Genomic DNA, 24,424 nt, shown 5'->3' with positions numbered 1-24,424 from the left:
TCATCCAAATGGGTCTCAGCTGAACTGATGCTCAAAAGCCTAAAAGCTTAACCAGGCCAAAAGCTTCTAGTTTCTGGTCCTCACACCTTGTATGCCTTTTTGCTTTCTGCCATCACTTCCTGGGATTAAAGGCTCTTGTTACCAGGCCTGGCTGTTTCCAGTGTGGCCTTGAACTCACAGAGATCCAGGCGGATCTCTGCTTCTGGAATGCTAGGATTAAAGGCGTGTGTGCCACCATTTTCTGGCCTCTATATCTAGTGGCTGTTCTGTTCTCTGACCCCAGATAAGTTTATTAGAGTGCACAATATTTTGGGGGACACAATATCACCACAGTATTGGGAGCAGAACAGAGTTGAATTTTAAAGGATATACCAAAAAAGATGCCATAGTGAAGAAAAATTGGAGCTGGCATACTCTTGTTCACACATTTACTCATGTAAGACACATAATATACTTTTAGACAACCCCGATCATAAAATGGAGCCATACTCTGTCATTCAATAGATGCTTATATTTTCCCATTCTCCTCTTGATGTTTTTCCAATGAAAATGTATTCCATTAAGAGTCTTTATAAAAATGCAGAATTTTGTTTTACTTTTCTTTTTTTAAGCTATGTTGTTAACACACAGAAAAGTTAATTGTTTGTGTGTGGAGGGACATATGTCACAAACAAAATGTCTCACAAGCTGGATTGATGATGGTTGATGTTGGAAAACATCTTTCCCTGATAATTTTGAAAGACTCCTCTTTGCTCTCAGGAGAGATATCCTGATGTTGACATATGTGACCACCATGGCACAAAATGCCTTGTGTGGGAAAACTCCAAATTCATTTTTATATCCCCCTCCCCCTGTACCATCAACATAGACTTAGTTCCCTTAAAACTGAGACCTTTTGGAACCTGACCCCCAAAATTGTTTTGCAGGTCTATTGGGTAATCTGGACTTTGCAGTGGTATCATTGAGTGTCCTCAAAAGAGCAGGAGTTCCTTTTATAAAAGATTGTGGATTGTCAGATTGATACTTCTTCCCTGTTCACTTCATTTCCTGAAAGTCAGGGTCAGCTTGTGAAAAGTTGTTAAGCTAACAGTTCTTTCTTCTTCTGGACAACTTGGGAATACTAATATTTTCTTTTCAATAATAGAGCAACACTTTCTATTAGAGTCAACTTACAGTCATTTACAATGGTGTTAATTGCTCAAGAGAATGAACATGTTAAAATGTAACATAGGTGGTGTTTTGTTAAAAGTTAAATTTTGACTGTTGTTCAAATAAAATTTAAATCTCCATACATTAACTTAAAACTCTTTTTTAAAATTGAGCATCATTTAGACATCAGGTATTATAGGCATTTTATAGTTATGCATGTATTTCCCCAAATTACAAAGTGTCTTTGTTTTACAGTTAATTCTGAGGAGAGTAAAAAAGACTCTACTCTCAAATGTTCCTTTGCTGACTTCAGTGAGTTTTGCTTGGGTGAGTTAATTTCCAAGTTATTTTCCTCTCACCAAAAATAAACTATGTTCTTCAAATCTAGAATAATTTTGCATAAAAATGTTCATTTTGGGGTCTTTAAAATTTGAGCAGTGAATATAAAAATCTGAGTTTTATAATTATTAATTGACTTATCACACAATTTAAAACTCAAATAATATGAGACTGCAGTGAATAATACTATAACAAATGTCAGTGATTTTTACTTTTAACTTCTTATGAATTTCTTTCCATTCTATACAAATAAATATATTTACACTGATATCATGAAATGTACCAAATATTGCCACTGAATGCTTTTTGTGCTAGTAAAAGTTGAAAGATCTATCCTGGTTCTCCATTAGTGAATAATATACATGTCCTATAAAGTTCAAAATTAATCTATAACTAACAGATACTGATCATGAGTTTTCTTTATGAAAATACTGTTGATGTGTTTGCATTGCCTTTTTGATTAAGTGTGGAGAGACTGAAGACTTCTAATTTTTAATTTTAATTTAAGAATTTTAAAATTCTCTGATCACACCAGCAACACATGATCAGGTTTAATTTGTCTAGGGGGTGACATGAATATCCACACTTTTTATTATTTCCTGGCTAAACATAAATGTAGCCAAGACAAAAAATGCCTAGCCCAATGTTTTTATCTTGTTCTAATTCTTTAGAGATTGTCAAGACATTTCAACATTTGCACTACCTTGAACTGTGTTGTGACAACATTCTGAGAACTACAAATTAATCATGTTTTCATAATATTTTTAAAGCTGGCATAGAAACAGGGCTACCTTATTAATTTCCTAATTAAACATTATCTGGTTCATTTCACATAAAAAATCAAAAGGAACATTTCATCAGAACACAAGAAAGTTTTTTGCTTCAATACCTCATTTTGTAGCATGATCTTCAATCACTCATTTTCTGAAAACAAAACAACATGAAAATACTTGGTTTTCTTTATTCAACACATCCACACAGGTAGTAAAGTTTACATTAAATTTTTACTAAACTAGTACCACTTAATACTTTAACAATTACTCCAGAATCAAAATACTCTCATTACAATTCCACAGATCTTATTTTTTTTGAAAATTTGTTATTCCAAATTGAATGTATTTTTTCCTAAACCCAGTAGATTGGAACAAATTGTGTTGGTGGGTTTCAACCCATCTGATATTGATATCCTTCTACTTGTCCAGCTTTACACTTGATATTTTATAATTTGTCAGTCTATAACTCCAGTATTCAGAATGCTGAAATAGATTACAGCTTTCAGGTTAATCTGAGCTGATAGCAAGACTGACATTAAAAAGGAGAGAAAAAAAAATAAACCATTTCAAATTTCGCAAACCGTATTTAAATGGAAAACTGCCATTATAAGGAAATTTGCTAATATTTGTGTGCCTATAATCATGCTGAACACCCACATAATCCATGTGGATATAGCTCCTAGTTGATAGATACTTTTATCACTTATCTCTTAGAAGGTTCTCTTTACAGTAGGTGGGGATTAACAAGGAAGTCTACAATTGGCCATGATGTGGAGAATAAACGACTGCAGAGTTCTCAGCCCTTATTGAACATATATACTACATCCAGTCTTCCAACAGATCAAAGTTCATGGTAGAGGAGGGGGGAATAAAGAGTATAATAGCTTGAGGAGTGGGTGACTAAAGGAAACAGTGTCTATTGGATACAGCAGGGAAGTTGCAGATATAACTCACAGTATTTATGACAGCATGCACAAAATGTATGCAACCCCAAACCAGACCAAATTCCAGCCTGGAGTTGGAAGTTTGGTGTGAAATTCAATGACTAGCCCTGAAGATATTGTCTCTGTGACATTGTCTCATTCTGCTGTGAGAGGAAAAGACAGTCTTCTCTAAGAGTGTAGTCCTCAGTAAGTCAACCACTCTCTAATAGAAGACCACACATGTAAAGATGTTTGGGCAGCACAAATTGGTCCTGACAAGGAAAAAAAAAGTTAGGTGGATTTGAAAGTAGTCCTGTGTCTGAGATGAGTATGATATTAAAAGTATAAAATAGTCAAATAACAAAAAATAAAGTCTACTGCATCTCTGTAATATGATGTTTTCCTTATCAATGAAAGGAGGTCAAAGGAAGTAAGAAGCATTGAGTATAATTAAATAAACATGAGCATGTCAGCAATGCATGTTCAGCTGCAAATGCCAAGCAATCTTAATTTCTGCATTTGCCTTCGGAGCACCATTGTATCTGAAGGCATTAAACAGGAATTTCCAAGCACTGTGAACCAAACAAGTACATTTGTGTAATGACTTTCCCTTTTCACAGTGAACTACTTGGCACTGCTCATGAGAATATTAATGCTGCAGTATAACTGACTGCATGTAGACACTGTTTCATTGAGGACTGATATTTCCCTTCCTTGAAGGAGGAGCTCTGAAGGAAGAACTTATTTTTATTGCATTAGAGCTTATGCTTCCTGCAGAGCTGATATTTTAGTTACTTCTCCAGCTGCTATGATAAACATCCTGATAAAAACAACTTAAGGAAGGAGGATCTATTTTTAGGCTCATAGTTCAAGTGTTTGATCCATCATGGTAGGGAAACCATGCAGGCTAGAGCTTGAGGTAACTGGTCACTTTGCATCACCTCTTAAGGGCAGAGTGCAAGTGGTGTTTGTGCTCAGCCACTAATTCCATTTATATAGTCCAGCACACAAGGCAAATAATGTAGGGTGGGTCTTCCCACTTCAGTTAACTTAATCAATTTAGTTCCTCACAGATATGGCCAGAGCTTAGCCTAACCTAGATGACCACTCACATGCTTGCCCTGTGGCTGGTGTTTTAGATTATTCCAGATCCTATCAAATGACAAACAGTACTAACAATCACGGTTGCCTTCTTCAAGTCTTTCTTGATTAAAATGTACTTTTCTAATCCAGCCATCGATCAAATCATTCTTGTATCTACTAACTCTGTAATTGTGGCATTTTATTTCATGTCTCTGAGTATTTGTGATTTGATTTGTAAATTAGAATCAATAATTTATAGTTTGTCTGACTCATGTCTTAAACAAAGAAGCATAGTTTTACCATGGCTACTAGGACACCCAAAAAAATTCATTGATGTGTTTAGTGACTCAGTTTATTTTCACATTTAAATTCTGATGAATCCCCATGTCTTTGCCATACCAATTCATGTTTAGAGATCCTATTACCATCAAATATGATACGTATGATGTAACATAACAACAGTAATTCACTGAACTTCTTATCACACAACACTTTTCTTAGTTCACCTCATGTAATTCTCATAAAATCCCTTGAGGGTGAGCTTATTATTATCACCTCTTGAAAAATTTGAAAACTAGTTCTCAATGGATACAATAAATTTTCAGATGATGAAAAGCTACCCAATAGGGAACTGGAGTTCCCTGGAAGTCTTAATCCTCAACCTCTCTTTCATTATTATCACATGCACAAAGATCTTTAAGGTAAAACATAAATAGTGCTGTCCACATAAGACTCATTCTGTAATATTTTCAGTTTCTGTGATTAAACTGCATGGAAAAATGTACTTGTGGAAATGATTGATTAAAACTAACCAGACGTTCAAAACTTATTGTTGTTTGTTTTCTCCATTCTATTGTGTGACATAATGCTGAATTCTGCTTTTCCTGAAGCATCTCATAAAGTCAGAATGTCATTGCCATCTGTATTTATAAAACACACACACACACACACACACACACACACACACACACACACATACATGTGCATGCACACAAGTGTGTACATGGGTTCAAGAGTACACATTCAGTTATGTTATTTGTTTATTCACCCATGCATTCACATAAATCATTCAACAAAATTATAATTTTGAAATCATTAGTTTTTGAATCCCATTAAAGTTGGAAAATGACAAGGATATGATAATTAACATGGATGTGTTTGATTATAACTAGACAATTTAAAATTAATTAACTTAGAAATAAAATAAACTTATCTAATCAAAACTGGTATATTTGACTTCAGCCAGTCAAAATGTGTGTTTATCCAATCAAATTGTAATGTCAAAACTTTGTTAATGTTATTAATGCCTCTTAGTAAGGGGTCTTACTAAAAAGTTAAGACATTTACTTGCTTTCTACAAGCTCAGTAGTTCAGACTGACTGAGTAGTAATTGTTGCTTCTTAGAGTAATATGGCTAAATGATTATATGGTAATTTTGCTTTCCTTACATTGACATTATCTCTATCAAATTTTATTAGTTTCCCAAAAGCATTTCATATCAAATATGATATAAGGAACAACTACCTACTAACATAGCTAACCTACTTAAAGGTTACAGACATAAGAGAATTATTCTTAAATCCCCATTTGCGGTGATGACATTACATTTATGGCAAACATTTTAAGTTATTTGTCAAACTTGTATAATTAACAGGTATTCTTGGTTCAACCTTCAAAACACATTCAGAATGTGACCACTGCTTACCCCATTCACTCTTTTACGTAGTCTGGTCAATGACTTCCTGGCTATCCCGGTGCAATGGGTGTCTAATTAGACTCCGTGATCAAACTCTTGCATCCTTACAGTCTATTTTCCACAGTGCTATACTGAAAGGAAAATTAAATTTCATTATTTCTCTGCTCCAGTCTTTCCAGGGTTTCTCATTGCTTTTAAAATATAAACTTACTTCGGCCTTCAGAGGCCCTGTGAAATCTGGGTCTATTCTATATAGGCCAGTTTTTAATGCTCCTTTTCAGTAAAAGTGCTGCAGTCAACTTATTCTTGTGATTTTTCATTTATCATAATATTGCTCTCATCTCAGAACCTCACATTAAAATAAACCCGATCTACACCATCTCCCCCTTCTGTCCCAAAGCATTTCTTCAGAACGGGTATTATGACTTAAAATTGTATGATTTATTTAGGGATCCCTACTGGAGATGAAAATGTAGAGACCTTGTTCATCATGTTAGCATTTGTAGCCCTATAATCAACAACATTATATGATACCTATTTTATGCGCAAAAATATTTTAAGATCAGTTACAGGAGTGAGGAGCAGAAATAAGTCAGATTATATTGATACATCACACACTTTCAGAAAGTCTGGTGTACCATCCTCTGGCTGCTTTGCCATTCATTACAAGGAAAAATGAACAACAACCTGTTAGGAATAAATGCTTGGCAAATTTTTGCCCTGAATAAGATAAGATGTTACGTGGAGTAAACACTGGTGCACAGGCATACTAGGGTTCTCTGAGTACTATCAATAGCATGGATGGAACTCTCTTGCAATAGTAGTATAGAAATAAGATATGGTTATAGACAAATAAGAAGTACAGGAATAGAAAAACTTTATTACTTCCTGGGTCCTCATTATCACTATATTAAGTCCCTGAATAATCTATATAGGGATCATCCAAAGAAAGTTCCATATGGATAATTATAAAAAAATGAATATGTTATCATTCAAAGGGGCTAATTTTGTATGCCAATCCTACATCTTACTACCTGGATTCACACCATTTGTACATCAGCTTTCTGAGTTGTAAAATGAAGACATTGTTCATTCCCTTCTTATACTATGGATATCAAGCAGGATAGAATTAAGATTTTTGTGACAGTCAAGTAATACAATGTATGTTGGATAAGACATGTAAATTATAAACATGAAAATGTTAACCCACTATAATTATTTAATTATGCATTCTCATATATTCTGATAACCCTAGATAAACTTTAAATAGAAAAGTTTCAAATTAGGGAAACAGACTGATAATGTTCTCACACATTCAAAATTCTCCAAAAGGACCCTCATCCATTCCCAGGCATCACTCTTGTACCTTTGGTAAAATAGAATAAATAATTAGATGAAATGACATTATGAGAAATAATGGCGGTTGGAATATGATAGCTACTGAAATTATAATCTCAGTTCTGGCTGCAAAACTTATTCTTTTACCAAAGGCACCTACTTAGGGTAGAAAATGAAAGGTATGTCCTTTTAAGAAACTCCAAATGCCATTTATCTTACAGATATATAAGTACTAGAATTGTAAATTAATAGCAAACAGAAGGAATATGTGTTTGTTTAATATTTTTTTAGTAATTTTTCATGGATTTTTTCCATTTAGTCCTAGGAAGTAATCCCTATAAATATTTTATTACCTCCCACTTTTATGTTAGGAGACTCTTGCAAACCCTCTGTCATTTTAATAGTAAATGAGAAAGCCTAGAATTTTTTTTATTTATTTATTTATTTATTTATTTATTTATTTATTTATTTATTTATTTATTTATTTATTGGTTTTTCGAGACAGGGTTTCTCTGTGTAGCTTTGCGCCTTTCCTGGAGCTCACTTGGTAGCCCAGGCTGGCCTCGAACTCACAGAGATCCGCCTGGCTCTGCCTCCCAAGTGCTGGGATTAAAGGCGTGTGCCACCAACGCCCGGCCCAGAAAGCCTAGATTTTAAGTTATATTGTTGAAGCTACAGTTCATACTTTTCTCACTCTATTAGCTTCCTTATGTCAACATGTGATTTAACTTTTCTTAAATTTCAAACTGTTTTCTTTTATTGGGTGCATGTTGTTAGACCTTTGGGGAAGGAAAAATCAGTAAGAGTTCTATTGGTTATGGCAAATGTCATCAAGTGTTACTGGCCCAGAAGCTTCTGTGGTTGGTGCTTTGAAAGTCATTTTTTTCTTAAGTTTTCATTTTCTGAGTGTCAAGATGCAATTAAGTGCCAGAAGCACCATTAAATTACTAAGAACTTTCAGGGGAAAGTGGAGAGTTACCATGTTTGTTAAATATGTATATTGTGAACCTTATTTTAATTTTTGAAATGCTATGATGTGAAGAAAAAGTTTATAGAAGGGAAAATATGATGGATGTTGGATACAAAATTTCAATGTTATTACTCATAGAATTTTTTATTTGAAATTTATTTGATATTGTAGGCATCTGTGAAAGAAATGCATTGTCAAACGAGGAGGTTTGAATACAAATAATACTGTCTTTATTAAGACCCAAAACACACTGGCAGATTTCATTTATATTTCAGGAGATCCACTAGCAAAGGGGATTTGATTAGCTTCAGGAATCTAAACACAATATGGTCCTCTCCATTGTTGCCCACAGATGTAGACTGGCAGAAATACCAACTTAAGACAATTTTAAAGTTCTGACAGTTATGATTCAAACATCCCCTGGTAAGAATAATAGAAAAGATCCAGAGCTGGGGCAGGAATGAATTTCTACTATGCCAAATCTAAAATAAACCATCGTATCTTCTTTTCATACTGTATTTTCCACTCTTAATCCTATCTTAACCTAAACCTAGGGTATTTTTTTTCCTGGGACAGTGATAAAATACTCAGATGAAAGCAGCTTGGGGTGGGTTTATTTTCTTTCACTTACAGCTCAAGGCACAGTCCATCATGATACAGAAGTCAGGGCACCAGTCGCTTAACATACCTATCAATATCACATACTCTCTCAGCAAGCTAGTGTCCAGCTCACTTTCTCCATTTTATGCAGCCTAGTTTCCCTTGTCCATGAGATGATCCTCTCTATAATTAAAATGGTCCTAGAATATCAGTTGAAGTAATCAAGATAATCTTAGAAACTTCATTGCATGCCTTCTGTTATGTATTTGTATGTAATCTTTGCTTTCTGGATTGATGCTTCTATCATTGTCAATTTGAGGATCATATTTACCATCTAGTGTTTACAGCATTTACATTTAATGAATGCATGAAACTTTTATATAGTTATGTTTTTCCCTCTTTGAATCTTCTGTTGCTCTCAAGTCTCCAGAGTGTTGCATGGCAGTCCTTTTTCTGCATGAGGCAGTAACATGCATAGTGGCATGGATTCCTGAGTATAAATGAAGAGCAGAAGCACACCAGTTCTGCTACACATGGGATGAAGGACTTCAGGTTATGATTTCAACATCCTAAAAGCTAAAACCAAGGCTGCCAGCATGAATTTTAAAGATGTGGTAAAGTAATACATGACACTGAGACCCTTTTCTATTCTAGTCATGACTACCAAAACTGCTGCTGACTTATTTCTTATGTATGCTATATTCAATAAAATTGTCTTTTTCTTTTAAAATGACTCTTTGATCTGACAAGTATTAGCATCCCTATCAACTTGACCCAAACACATCTTCTCTCCTCAGTCTTTACAAGGTCTTAGTCTCTTTTTCCTCTGCCTTTAGCCCCTCAGTCTATTCTTTTCTTTGCAGTATTGGTTTTGTTAAAATAGAGATGATGCCACTCTGGTGTCACCCTGTTTAACTAAGATGAAAGATAAAGGCTACCCAGTGGTTCACAGATCTACAGATTCTACCCTTCTCCTCTACCGCCACTCTCACACATCACCATGTCATGCCCTTCTCTTTCCTTTCCCAGCAGCATCACTACCACTGCCTGGAACATGCAGGATGGCATATTCTACCTCAGGAACCTGTCCTTAGTAATATCCTTTGCCTGTATCATGCTTCCATTGAAATTCACTTCCCTCAATGACATTTTGTTCCAGGGTTAGTTCTGGGTGGCAGCTTTTGGCAACCTTTTTAAAAACATTACAGTTTTTCCCTACCTAATATTTACTTTCCCAACTTCTCGTCCAGTTTCTATTTCTCATTGACTATATTAGTTTCTAATACATATGTTGTTTCTTCTTTACCACTGTCAAGTTCATTGAGGTAGAAAGTACATTTATTGTGCTTTGTGCTGTATCCCACCTGGAATCATCCAAAGTACACTGCAGAGCTAAATATATTTATCCATTGAATGGAGAGAAAATGTCACTAGAATAGGAAATAACAGGAATAGGTTGGCCTCTGGCATCTTTTTGACCCACTGGCCAGTGCAAGTTCTCCAATGTTAGCTATCTTTTACCTTCTCCTGTTTAATCACACATGGGGATCCTGATTGCTGTCTCATGTGGGAAAGAAGAAAAGAATGAGGGCAGGAAGACAAGGAGAAACACACATACTAGGCCCTCCCTCCTGTCCAAACAAGAAGGCAAGTTGAAGGTACCAGAAATTTGGTAATTTCTCAAATAAAGTCTAAAATGGCAACTTTCTTTTATCATATATAACAGCAAGAGACATGTCTACAATGTGCACTTATTGCTGTCACTGGATGACCTCTTCTTCCAGTTTTCATGGGTAACTTTCTGCTCTTCCTCTTCATATCTATACTTAAATGTCCTTACTGCTGTCCACTTTATTAAATTAACACCACTTTTTTTTTTTTTTGGTTTTTCGAGACAGGGTTTCTCTGTGCAGTTTTGCGCTTTTCCTGGAACTCAAATTGGTAGACCAGGCTGGCCTCGAACTCACAGAGATCCGCCTGCCTCTGCCTCCTGAGTGCTGGGACTAAAGGCGTGCACCACCACCGCCCGGCAACACCACTTCTTTTATCACCTGTTTCTTTCCCTCCTATCGTATTTTCTCCAATGCCATAGCCATATGACATAGTTTTCTTAATTTTTTTCTTCTCTTTCATGTATGTTTTATGAAGGGGAAGTTGTGTTTGTTACTATTATATTAAGTCTTTTACTTAGAGAAGTGGTTTAATGGCTAATTATTAAATTAATGATATGTAGTTTGCCTTAATCTGTAGGAAATATTATTTAATATTCACAAATATCAGCTTTAAAATCATACATAGACTTTAATTTCATGCATATCTTATTAGCATTATAACTTTACATAATCATTAATTCTCAGGTTATGTACTTATTAAATGTAAACAAAAATAATATACTTCACAAAGTTATTAAATTAAAGAAAGCAATGCATATAGTTTGTGACTGTGAGAAAATAGTAACTGTCAATCAGAGGATCATTTTTCTGTCCATGGAATCATAATTAGGTTAAGTAACAAATTTAACCACTAAATATTCAGAACATCTTACATAACCGGTTATTAATGTATCTTAGGAGATAAGATACATAAACAGCTTATACTAATGTTTTTATCATAGTAGCTTCATATGCATCATAATATAATATGTATTTAAAGTTAATAGTTAAATAAACTAATGTTCTCTTTGTGAGAAACATTGCTTTTCTTCCCTGTAGTAAGTCAACTGACTGAATTATTCAAAGTACTGTGTACAGTCCTTCATGTCAAGTTCATGTTTGATTGCTATAAACAACTTTGATAATTATTTCCAAAACTCTTATTTCTTGGAAAAGGTTAAATATATAACATTTAATGAGATATTTGAGTCTTATGAAATATGAATTTTGTAAAATATTCATAGTTCTTTATGGTAGAAATAGCCATCATAGATATTTCCTGTCTTATAATCTATGTTAATTATTCCTTATAGACATCTTCTTATGCAACTGACCATATAATGTAATATAGTTTTATTATTCTAATCATTTTAATTTTTTACACTTTCTTGGCAATTGTAATTTTTAATCACCTAATTTCTGTAGTCTTCAAAATATTAGTTAACATATCTTTTATAGTTTGCTTTTGTGGACTTCTTTAACCCTTTAGTCAAACTTGGATTTCTAAAACTTCTCAAATTTTAAGGCGATGAACCCCAAATTAATGTATTTGTAATATCAAAATGTGATTAAGAATCTGTAGTCAGAAGTTTTCCTGTGTCCTGCCTGGTCCTATGGCCACTCAGACACAAGTAAACACCCAGAGTTTTATATTATTTTTAAACTATGGCCATGGCAGGCTTCTTGCTAGCTAGCTCTTATATTTTAAATTAACCCATTTCTATAAATCTATACCCTGCCATGTAGCTTGTGGCTTACTGGTACTTTTACATCTGGCTTCTTTTGATGGCAGCTAGCAGTGTCTACCCCCATCTTCTTTCTGTCTCTCTGTCTGGATTTCCCACCTGCCTCTAAGCTGCCTTGCCATAGGCCAAATAGCTTTATTTATCAACCAATCAGAGCAATACATTTTCACAGCATACAGAAACACATCCCCCATCAAGAATCTACTCAATCATTACAAATATCTCCACCTAAAATTTCAAGTCATACAATATGTCTAAAATAGTTTTCATGGCTCTGGGTGTGTATTTAAGGTCTTATATACATTAAGAAGCACAGAGCTGCTGAGTTCACATGGACGTCATTCTCAGCTTCAGCATTAAGACAGTAATTAAGGGCAGGCAGTTGTGTGATTGTTTTGAGCTTATCCTTTAGATAGACATTATGTAAATATTTTGTTTAACTAAACTTGAGAAACTTAAAAAGTACAGAAATTTTCTTTTTTTCTTTTTTTTTTCTTTTTCTTTTTTTTTTTTTTTTTTGATTTTTTTCGAGACAGGGTTTCTCTGTGTAGCTTTGCGCCTTTCCTGGAACTCACTTTGGAGATCAGGCTGGCCTCGAACTCACAGAGATCCGCCTGGCTCTGCCTCCCGAGTGAGAGTTCATGGGGTGGTGGTTAACTCTCCCAATTCTGAGGAAGGGACGATACCTTAGGAAATCACTGAGAATCACACACTGCCTCAATATTCCTGGGCCAATACAGGGACAGAGAAAGCCCTCAGGAATGCATGATCTTCAGTCATCCTTAATCCAAGAGGACAGGTGCATAGGGACAAAGACACATGAATAGGGGTGGGGCATGCTTCTCTGGAGAAGAAACATCCACATCTCTGGAGGTAGTGCTCATGATAGCCACACTCATTTCTTACCTTTGATGAGGCTGTCACTCCCCAGAGTACAGCATTCATCCTGTAGATTCTGCACTAGATTGACAGCAGCAACATGTTGTTCTGTGACATGGCAATCCTCTTAGAGAGGGCCTGGGTGGCCCAGATCTTTCTGCACTTGATGTAGCCAGGAATCCGACTCAGTGCTTCAGGGAGCCTCTTGGCAGCCTCAGCCTGCACTATCTTCCCTTGCTGTTCCTGCCTTACATTCTCCACCAAAGGTAGAGCCCACTGGGCTTCCCACAGGGCCACTTGTTTGGCTTCTATAGCAGCTGGGTATTTTTGGCTAAGCTCAGATCTGTGATAACTGCATCACTCAAGATGAGGCTGAAGACCTTGTGTGCTCTGCCAGTTCTTTTCTGATCAAGGGTGATACCTGAGCCTACTGGGTAATCAGCTGTGAGGCAGTAAACCTGGAGATCACACTCTTGTTGACAATCAACAGCAGCACTCACTCCTAGTGGTCTACCCTAGGCTCTGTTAAATGCTGGAGGCCGGGGGGGGGGGTCCTTAACTTTGAGTCAAACACCACTTGCAGGGAAAAATTCACCAGCTGCAGGTCTTTTGAGCCTGTAATGGAAGAGTTTTTTTAGGGTCTAGCCCAAACGTCATTGATGATAGAGTACTGGAACCAGGATATCCTGAAGTTAAGGCCTTCACCCAGGATTGTGTCCTGATGTAAGTAGCCAATCTTACTAACAAAGATTGGTCTATGATCACCTTCCAAAGTAAACATGGATTCATAGATATCATATGTCATGGCCCCCAGTAGCAGCTTCACTGCCATGACCATGCCCCAAAGCCCCTGGGACAGGCACCCTGCTATGTCCTTCAAGTTCTGGGCCATATCTGATCATCCTAAAGGCATTGGCACCAGAGGTCGGGAGATGGTGTCCACCTACTTCTATCTCACTCCAGTTCAGAGACTATGCCCTGTACATGAGCATCAGGGACCACAGTGCTCTCCAAAAAGCACAGATTTTAAGTGAGGTATTTTCTGAATAAAATGAGTGGACAAAAATGCATATAACTTTTTCTTTTTCTGTTTTAGCTCTAGGCAAAGATAAGGATTACATGGATGAATCTGAACATGCCAACTATGACCGATCTCGTCTCCTTAATGACTTTGTTATCAAAGATAAGCCTGAATCGAAGACAAAATTATCTAAGGTAATTCATACTGAATTATCTATGCACAATTTTTGTAATGTAATTTTTAAAAATTTGAACATTAGCCTGTATGATTGGATTCGTGCTGGAAAAACTAAAAAGACATGTAAGTTAATATGTATCTTAAAGGATTCAAGTATGAAAAGCTGTTTATTGACATAACCATTTGTGTTATAAAGCAATTATTTTATTATTGAACAGATCCAAAATTACCCCTTTATTTTTTAAATTTATTCTTTAATTTTTAAACATATTTTATTTCTAATTAAATATAATTATACTATCCTCCCCATTCCTAAACCTCCTCCATGTCCCTTCATTTCCTTCTCTAATTCATGACCTCCTTTTCTTCAGTTATTCTTAAACACACGGAGATATGTACACACATATAATGAGTAAGAATATAAACACAACTTTCTGAGTCTATTTAGTGTTGTTTATATGTATAGGTTTTTAAGGCTGACCACTTGGTATTGGATAATCAGAGGTCTCAGCTATGAGAAAACTGATTATTCCCTCTCACAATTGCCATTAATTGACTCTAGCTCTTCATCTAGGGTTATGGTCCTGTGAGATTTCTTCCATTCACAGTGGCATGCCAAATAGTATTTCTTCATTCGAGTCTTATTCTGGCAAGTCAAAGATACAATCTTACAGAATATTTCCTTGTCCTTGAGTTTTACATTGTGCTGTACCCTCTTCTATGACATTCCCTGAGCCTTAGGTAGAAATCTATCTGGACTGCGGATCTGAGAGTCAGTTGTTCTCTATGCTTTGATCAGCTGTGACTTTTTATAGTGGTCTCTGTATGCTAAAGAAAGACTTTTGGTAAGGCATGAGAGTCTACACTTAGATATGGGTATAAGGATAATTATTTGGAATGCTACTGGCTTACAAATGCAGCAGTAGTATGCTCTCTTCTGAGGTCCATAATTATTTGTATGGGACACAATGCGATATTTCAATGCCTGTATATATTTTAATAACATAGTGATTTGAATATCACTGTGAACATTTACCATTTATTTATTGGGAGAGCATTCAAAATTCTTTCTTATAATTATTCTGGCATGTATAATACATTATTATTAACTGCAGTTACCCTACAGAGCCATAGAATACTGCATGTGTCTCCTATCAAATTGTGGCACTGTACCTGTCAGACATAATTATTTAAACACCAAATAAAAGCCATGAAGTTATTTGTTAATAATTCTTTTTTGGAATTAGTCCTTCACTTTTATGTTTTTCTCCTCAAAGTTAACATATTAACATAGTTTTATGCTATATAATTTAAATGATTTGACTTCCAATTCCACTTATTATTAGATATAGTGACATGGACATATTAATTACACACAATGACTTTGTTATCCTTATCTGTAATTTTGAACATACTGTCTGCTTGACATAAAACATGAAATGACTTTGTGAAAGTATCTAGGGCATAGCAAAGCCTGAGTACATACCAGAATTTTATAGCAACTCGGAGGTTGAGATTGTAGCATTGAAATCATATTTTTACCAACAAATAAAATAATGAAATATAATTCAGTTTTAAGCCTCTTTAGTTCACTGTTTTCACCATTCCTCAAATTCAATGCTTTTGCAGATTTTCCAGGGCAACTGAATGAGACAGTCCAGAATCAAATTGCTGGTGATTATTTTCATGACAGTGACTACAACTGACTTACATCTCCTCCTAGATGTTAAGATAAATACTATCTCAGAACAAGTTTACCCCCCCTTTTCCTGTTAAAGTGGGGTGTCTTCTATAAAGAGATGGGGAGGAATGAAGGAAAGGAGGAAAGATGGAGGGAGAGGGTAAGTGAAGGGAAGGAAATAGTCTGAATATTTAATTTAGTCCAAGAAATTGCTTAAATTTCAATAGCTCCTGCATAGGTACTACTCATGTTCTTGAACATAATTCTCTCTGTGATGCTTAGTTTGTTTAAACTAGATTAATTTTCTCTTTATTAGTCACTACTACTACTAAGACACTTACAAAGAAATCTAGCTGAATTTAAATATAGCCACACTGTCAGGAATGAGTCCAAACTTTAATATATTCCAGGTTAATTACTTTTGCAAAAATTGTTCATTTATTATTTCTATGGGTTTTTTTTTAACATTTTTTTAAATAGGTTGACCAATCATGGTTTCTTCCCTGTGTGGCTCATGTACTTCCTTGTATCAGATAAATATTATTTGAAGTGAACTGACAAGAGCTACAAGAGAAATCTAGTGTTACTCAATAAGCTTTTGCTATCTACTGAAAGACAAACAGTATACATTGAATAATTAGAAAATGACATAAAAATCCAATCTCTATAGTCTACCACTCTATGATTTACCGCATGGCTAATAGTTAAATCATCATCTAATTTGCTCACAAGAGTCATGCCCCAAGCACCATTTTTCATTAGGCTTGAACCTTAGAATGTTACAGTTAAAATAATTAGGAAAACTTGAGTAAATTTCTTTGAGTATCCAACAAGAAAATAGAATAAGTTCAATGAAAGAAATAAAATAAGTAGTTCAGTAAAAGAAATATTATTCAAATGTACTACTGAATTTGCGTGACTGCCCACCTCCAACTCTAACTCTCCTATGAAAACCACCCCCAGCTGTCTGGGTGACTCACACCTCGAGCTATCAAAGGATGTCCACTTTTATCCATTGCATATGTGAGAATGAAACACAAATTCTATTTCATAGAAGATTTCAATTGCATAAAAGAAAAATAATGCTGAAGATTTTTCAAGGGTATAATAATCTGCCTAAAAGATATTATATAGGAGATTCAAAAAGTAATCAAGTTACCTAGATTTGCATTATTTGCACTAATATCTGGGCGCTGTATCTTACAAATCTGCTGTCTTTCTTCTCGTCTTACTCCTAAATGATAACTTATATATGTAAACTATGTATGACATCTCATATCTGCAATCCGAGGACTCTGGAGGCTGAGGTAGGAAAATTGTTGCAAGATTGAGGTCAGCCTATTCTACACAGTAAGCACCAGGTTAGTTAAGCCCAAATTGCAACACCATAAGGCAAGGAAAGAAAGAAGGAAGGAAAGACAGAAAGAAAAAAGAAAGAAAGAAAGAAGGGAGGGAGGGAGGGAGGGAGGGAGGGAGGAAGTTACTTTGTATATATGTATGTATACATATATATGGACATAGATTTTAAGTTGCATTTTATAAAATTGTTAGTCTTCATTTGTGACTTAAAAGTACCACAAATTGCCGGGCGGTGGTGGCGCACGCCTTTAATCCCAGCACTCGGGAGGCAGAGCCAGGCGGATCTCTGTGAGTTCGAGGCCAGCCTGGGCTACCAAGTGAGTTCCAGGAAAGGCGCAAAGCTACACAGAGAAACCCTGTCTCGAAAAACCAAAAAAAAAAAAAAAAAAAAAAAGTACCACAAATTAATATATTCATATACATATATATGTATGATAGAAACATATACAGGTTTTAATATTAAAACCTCTGCCTCACATCATGATTTACTTTGGAGAGTTGTTCTGGTTTCATTCTGCACTATGCATATTATATATAATAAGTGAAGTGCAAAGGGAGAATTTCAGATAGCAGCAAACACATTTATAATGAATCAGCAGGAAGGAGCATTAATTTGAAAGGGTGACTCATGCCTAATGCAAACTATATAGTGGCATTGGATAATAAAAAAAATAGAGTTCTACACCAAATTAGCCATCAACCATGAACTAGGATCAGAAAAACTTATTCTAAATTCTCTAAAGTGCTACAGCTGTGTTGAGTTTTTCACCGTTTTGTAAAAACTAACCAAGAATTTTAGAAATATATCTGACTAGTGGCTTGGTCATTTTATAGGTGAATTTCAATCTGTTTGAAATTTTATTTGTATTTGCTTTTATAACCATTGTATAATATTTCTAGAGTGGTCTTGAGTCCAAATGGTAAATATTTTGTTATCATCATTGCTTTTGCTAGTTTAACATGGTCGTTTGAACATCAAAGCACTTGTAGCCTTGGCTTGAATACTTACTAAATCCTCAGTTGGTGGAACTGTTGGGAAAGATTGAGATGTGTGGCCTTTTTGGAGGAGATGTGTCACTGCTGACAGGTTTTGCAGTTTCAAAAGACTCATGTCATTTCAAGTTAGTTCCTCTGCTTCCTGTGTGTGTTTCAGGCGATATGAGCTCTCAGTTGCTGCTCCAAGGCTATGCCTGCCTTGCTGCTGGTGTTTTATAACAATAGAAACAATAGAAATGTAGCTAATATATTTAATAAAAATTAAGTATACTTATAAATAACTCTTGGTGTGAGGATCCATCTTCAGAACAAGAAATTGAATTTTAAACTCCTTTTGGAGATTAAAACTTTTTACAATATTGACTTCTGATGTGATGAAGTGATAATGACAGCATAATAGGATCTATTCGGAAGACACTGTTCAAGTCTGGTACTCTAGAACAGAGAACGATGGAAATCACTAGATAGCTTCTATTGTCCAAGTGTTGAGATACAATCCGTGGAGAAAGCCAAAGGGCTCTGGAAACCAGAGATATCAAGTAAAGTCTGAATCTGATTCCACTAGTATTAGGTCTTAAAACAAAATTCATATTTAACATATCAATGATGTGTGGGAGATAGAAATGTAATCACTGTACCCTCTAATTTTGTTGAGATTTTAAAGACACCCCTATCAAAAGGTAAAGTCTATTGAATTGATTTTAAGGCTTTCTTTGATCCTAAGACTTTAACAGAAGTCATTTGATACTACCACTAAGCTTTGGGTTCAAATAAATCTTGAATTTCTGTTCTATCTCTTGGGATTCTGCCTCTGTCAGGTCTACATACCAGAGATAGCCTTGAAGAGGAGAAAGACCACCTATACCAGAGACTAATGATTATAGTTGTCCTAATTGAGATAAAGATGTCAGAAACTCAGCAGTTTAGAAACACTAAAAATGAGGAAATTCAGCTGACATTAAAAGAACTCACAAGTGGGAATTGCTTATGTACATAACCATGAAAAATATTTGAGAGTGAATTTTTCTCATCAATAGATATTAGAGATAGCTTCAAGTATTAAAGGAGAAAATGGTGACTTATAACAGTAATAAAGATAGAATTAATATTAGAGATAGCTTCAAGTATTAAAGGAGAAAATGGTGACTTATAACAGTAATAAAGATAGAATTAATTCTTCAGATACTGGGAAGATTAAAAAAATGTCACTGATTTCCACAAAACACTAAAAATGCTCCTAAATTCTTGGAGCCTAGGTGTATTTCAAATAGTTTAATGTAGATCACTTTATATTTTAGGAAAATGCTTAAACTCTCTGAAATGGTTCATCTTTTCAATATTTTATTTGTAAAAGTGTTGGGCCAGAGAGATGGTTCAGCAGTAAGAGTGCTTTCTACTCCTTTTGCATTATTTAAAAATTTTTCGTGTAATATATTTTGATAAAATTTTCCTCTTTCCAAATTCTTCTGAAATACTTTCAACCTCCCTACTTACATAACTTTATGTTCCCTCTTTTTTTCTAAAACAGAAAAACAAAAAAATTTAAATCAAAACAAACAAGCAAAAAACAAAACAAAATGCCAAAAAAGCAAAACAAAACAAACAAACATTTGTAAAAGCAGTTCATCTCATTTTCTGCCCATCAAACAAACAAACAAAACTCAAGGAGTAGATTTTGCATTCGCAAACTACTCCTGGGAATGGGGCCTGCCTTGGGGAGTTGTTAATATATACTGTGACACTCCATTGAAGAACATCATATTTTTTTGCTCTTTACAGCAAGAATTAATTACAAATTGTTTCTTGTTTAGGGGTCGGATTTTACATGTACTGCTCTTAGTGTCGGGACCTCCTCTGACTTGAACCTGTGCGAACCTTGTGTGTACTATCACAGACTTTGTGAGTTCACATGTGTGTCAGTTCTATTGCATCTGGAAGACATTGTTTTCTTGGAGTTATCCATCTCCTCCAGCTCTTACAACTTTTTGCCTTATAACTCCTTCTCATAGATCTAAGATTCTTGAGGGGAGGGGCTTGATGAAGATACCTCATTTGGGACTAAGTGCTTCACTCCACACACTATCCAGTTGTGGGTCTCTGTGTTCATTCCCATCTATTGCAGGAAGAAGCTTCCTTGATGAGGGCTGACTTAGACATGATCTATGGATGTACAATATGCCATTAGGAGTCATTGTATTGCTATGCTTCTTTAGACAAGTAATAGCAATAGGTTTTCCCTTAGGCCCATGATATGTTTAGTCTCAGGTTCGTGAACTTAGCAGTTTCTGGTATTGTTGCTTTTGTAGAGGACCATGGTTTCTCTACAGCACACACACTGAGAAACTAATAACCACCTGTAACTCCAGCTTCAGGTGATCCAATGCCCCTTTCTAGCCTCTGAAGGTACAAACACACCACACACCACATACACACACACACACAACACTCTTATGCACATGCAATAATAGTAATAATAATGATAAATTTAAATCTTAATTACATTAAGGAAAAAATCCAATATTTTCACTAATTGAAATATACATTTATATTATTAGCAATGGTCAAAAAATTAAGATTAGCAAGGAAAATATATTAATGAAAGTTTATTTTCTTTACCACACTTGTATGGCTGAGAAACTTTAGGAAACAATTTCATAGGACAAACAAAAACATTCTCATAAATAGGCAAATGGAAGGAATTAACTTGACCGATTAGAAGTGGAATCCTAGAGAAAATGAGATGAACTGTTTTTACAAATGTTTGCTAAAAGATTTTCTTTTCCTGGTTTATCAGTGTAACAAATACTATAAACTTTTGACAGTATGGTCCTATACAGCAAGATTTCTTCTTTCCTTCAAATAGCCATGCCTTGTTCAGCTGCCAAGGCTTCTATGAGAGGACAATAGTCAGAGAACATCTGGAGTTAGGCTTGGTTAGAAGAATCAAGTACATGTAGTAGAGGCCATGGCTTCCTGGCATGTGCTTGTTCTTAACTCTGACACTCGGGATGCAGAGGTTGACTGGTGAAATTGCCAACTATGATTCTGGAACTATGAATATATTTCCCTAAATATGACTTCTCCTTTGAAAGGATGTTGAATATCAAATCAGGCAGGAGAGGGGTTATAGACAGGAAACTCTTGACATGAATATTTTAGCAGTTCATTAAAATTGCATCACACGGCCATTCAGTTTGACTAGATCAAGTGCCATGGGCAGATGGTGTTCATCATTTACTCAACTTATAATATGGGTAATTTTCTGTAAGAGTGGAGACACTGATCATTTTATCAAGGAGGTAAGAAAGATAGAGCTTCTGTAGATTTTGATACTGTGCCTTTCATGTGGCCATTGCTAAAAACTTCATTTTCATAAATGACTCTCAGTCTATAAATTGTGTACAGGTCTTAATTTTCTGAACTTACTACTATACAATGCTATGTGATATTGTTGACACTGCAGTTTTTCCAGAATTGTATCAATGTGTGATTTAGATTACAAGATGAGTAACCGCTTGGCTGCATGTGGCTTCTGTCTTCCTTCCTTCTTTTTTCTTTCTCTTGTTCTTTCTTTCATTCTTATTTACTTAATTATATATTAATAGAAAAGATTAATCCTTGTCTTTTGCTATGGAAGCTTTCTACTATTAGACTATATATGCCTAATCCTCATTTCCATGTTTATCTTGAGACATAATCTCACTAACTTGCCAAGCTAGTTTTCAACACACCTGTATTCTAGGCAGGCCTTAAATTTTTATTTTTCTGGATAAGTTTCCCAGGTATCTATAAGCACAGGCTTGCTCTATCTTCCTTGGCTATGTATATGCTTTAATTGACAGCATTATGGTTGACATAAAATATAGAAATCCTTGTATACAAATGGTTTGCAATGCCATGAATTCAAAGATTCACAAATAAGGAATTTCAGTAAAGAAAATTACAACTTCAATGAACATATGAATGGTATCTTTCCTTTTTAATAGACTTTTTTATTTTTATGAGTATTAGTATTAGCTTTCATACCTCTATGTGTACCACATGTGAGATGGTTGCCCACAGAGGCCAAAAGATGGCATTGGATCATCTGAAACTGGAGGTACAGGTGATTATAGCCACCAAATGGATGCTGGGAACCAACTAAACCAGGTTCTATCCTGGAGAGGCAAGTGTTCTTAACCTCTGAGCCATCTTTCCAATTGCAAGATTCTTTTCTTGTTACTATGTTCCCTATATGCTATAGCATAACAACTTTTCTGGCATTTATATTCTGTTCAATGCTATAAGTAGGTTGGCAAGCATGTGGGAAATATGCTTAAGCTACATGAAAACTCTCACTTTTAAAAATCACCACTTTTATAAAGAAATTTGAGCATGTGTTAATAGGACAGCCCTAGCAGAGATAGAGCTCTCCCCCTCTAATACTGAGGAATGACTTACTAATAGGGTAGATTCTGTTTACATTATCAGTCACGTTCTAAAAGATACACTTAAAATTTCCTCAATTTTACCTTTGAAGTAACTTTCCTTTATATTTAATGATATTACTGTGATAAATAGTATTCTTAGCACATAATTTTTATATTGTATATGGAATAAGCATGAAATCATTGATTTTTTTTGCCGAGGATATTAAACTTCACTTCTTGACTTATGTTAATAAACCCCCTTTCCAGCAACATAACAGATACCTAATATCATAAACTTCATTTAATCTTTCAGAAACCGCATTTAATACTGAGAAGGAATCTGTTTTGGACAATTTAATTTCATTAATCTTGGAACCTTCTCTAATAAGAAGTGAAGGCTTATTCTACAGTAACTAATTGCTAGAGTAGATTTTTCCAGATTTACTATAAAGTAGTTTGCATTCTCTCTACATTTGCATGGATAGCAATGTGTGGCTTGTTCTCTCTCCCTCTCTCTCTCTCTCTCTCTCTCTCTCTCTCGCTCGCTCTCTCTCTCGCTCGCTCGCTCTCGCTCTCGCTCTCGCTCTTGCTCTCTCTGTCATATCTTTGTATGCATATATAAAATAAAAGGAACATTCCAAATCAGCAACAAAATTTTTAACTTTCAGAGCATGTTGTAATATGTTAACAACAACTGGGAAGGGGTTAAATGTTTTTAGACATCTTCCTCTCACAACTTAAAATGAAATGAATCACTGAAAAGCTAAATAGTTAATGAACTAAAAATGAATACATTAAAGGAAAATAGTAATATTTTTTTAAAAATAGTGGAATAGAAGATAGCCTTTGACCCTGAAAAAAAAAGTTGATAGTTTAGATATTAAACACACAGTACTGTTAAAATTATGTTTGAGTGACAGAAATGAGCTTAAGATTTAGTAATAAGCTGATATGCTAGAATACACATGTCGGATCAATGGCTATATTCTTAATATTCAAATATATAAAATATAAATGTGAGAGTAAAAATATCTGCAAGGCAATTTAATATTGTCATTTAAATTTATTAGTAGTACTGGTAATGTCAGAAATGCAAAGATGGTCAATGAATTTAATTAAATTAGAAAAGAGCTTAAAGCATGACAAAATCAGTGCTTAACTACACACCAAAATCTGCCAGTTTTCTTCATGGTTAGGAGATGTGTTTATTGAGCCAAATTTTCTGGGAAATGAGTTGATGATGATAGGGAGTTTAAAGTAACAAGTAAATGCATTCAAATAAGCTTGCACTTTGAGGTCTATGAACTTATCTTCAAAATATAATTAGATGTTTGCCCCAATAATCATGTTTAAGATGTTTATTTCACTTTAAATGGGGAGACACTTGAACACTCAAAGTTAATGACATCATTAAAAATAATAATGCATTCAATCAAAGCCCCGCACGCACTTAGTGATTATAGAAATTGATTGCCATTATGATCCTATAATAAACATATAGCTCTAAAACAAACACACGAAGCATGAGGCCAATAATGTAAAAATATTCACTTTTCCCTTTTATTCCTGACAAAATTAAATGACCTAAAGATTACTGTATGTAACTTTCTATTCAAGCCATGTGTGTTATCATA

At 34.9% G+C, this 24,424-nt stretch overlaps 1 protein-coding gene and 1 pseudogene across 1 annotated transcript in view; one reads left to right on the top strand and one right to left on the bottom strand.

Annotated features, from left to right (window-relative positions):
* The window catches only part of Ano3 (anoctamin 3), a 261,204-nt gene that overhangs the window by 65,036 nt on the left and 171,744 nt on the right, over positions 1-24,424 (top strand). Inside the window, exons 3-4 of the mRNA XM_076570257.1 lie at positions 1,405-1,476; positions 14,244-14,362. Coding sequence (XP_076426372.1) covers positions 1,405-1,476; positions 14,244-14,362 — 191 coding nt within the window. The remainder of the gene's footprint in view (positions 1-1,404; positions 1,477-14,243; positions 14,363-24,424) is intronic.
* Positions 13,164-14,039, bottom strand: LOC143272949 (prohibitin-2 pseudogene; annotated as a pseudogene).

The sequence above is a fragment of the Peromyscus maniculatus genome, chromosome 4 (assembly GCF_049852395.1).
Source record: "Peromyscus maniculatus bairdii isolate BWxNUB_F1_BW_parent chromosome 4, HU_Pman_BW_mat_3.1, whole genome shotgun sequence".
Classification (NCBI taxonomy): domain Eukaryota; kingdom Metazoa; phylum Chordata; class Mammalia; order Rodentia; family Cricetidae; genus Peromyscus; species Peromyscus maniculatus.
The sequence above is the reverse complement of the archived record's forward strand: the minus strand, read 5'-3'. Positions and strand labels throughout refer to the sequence as shown.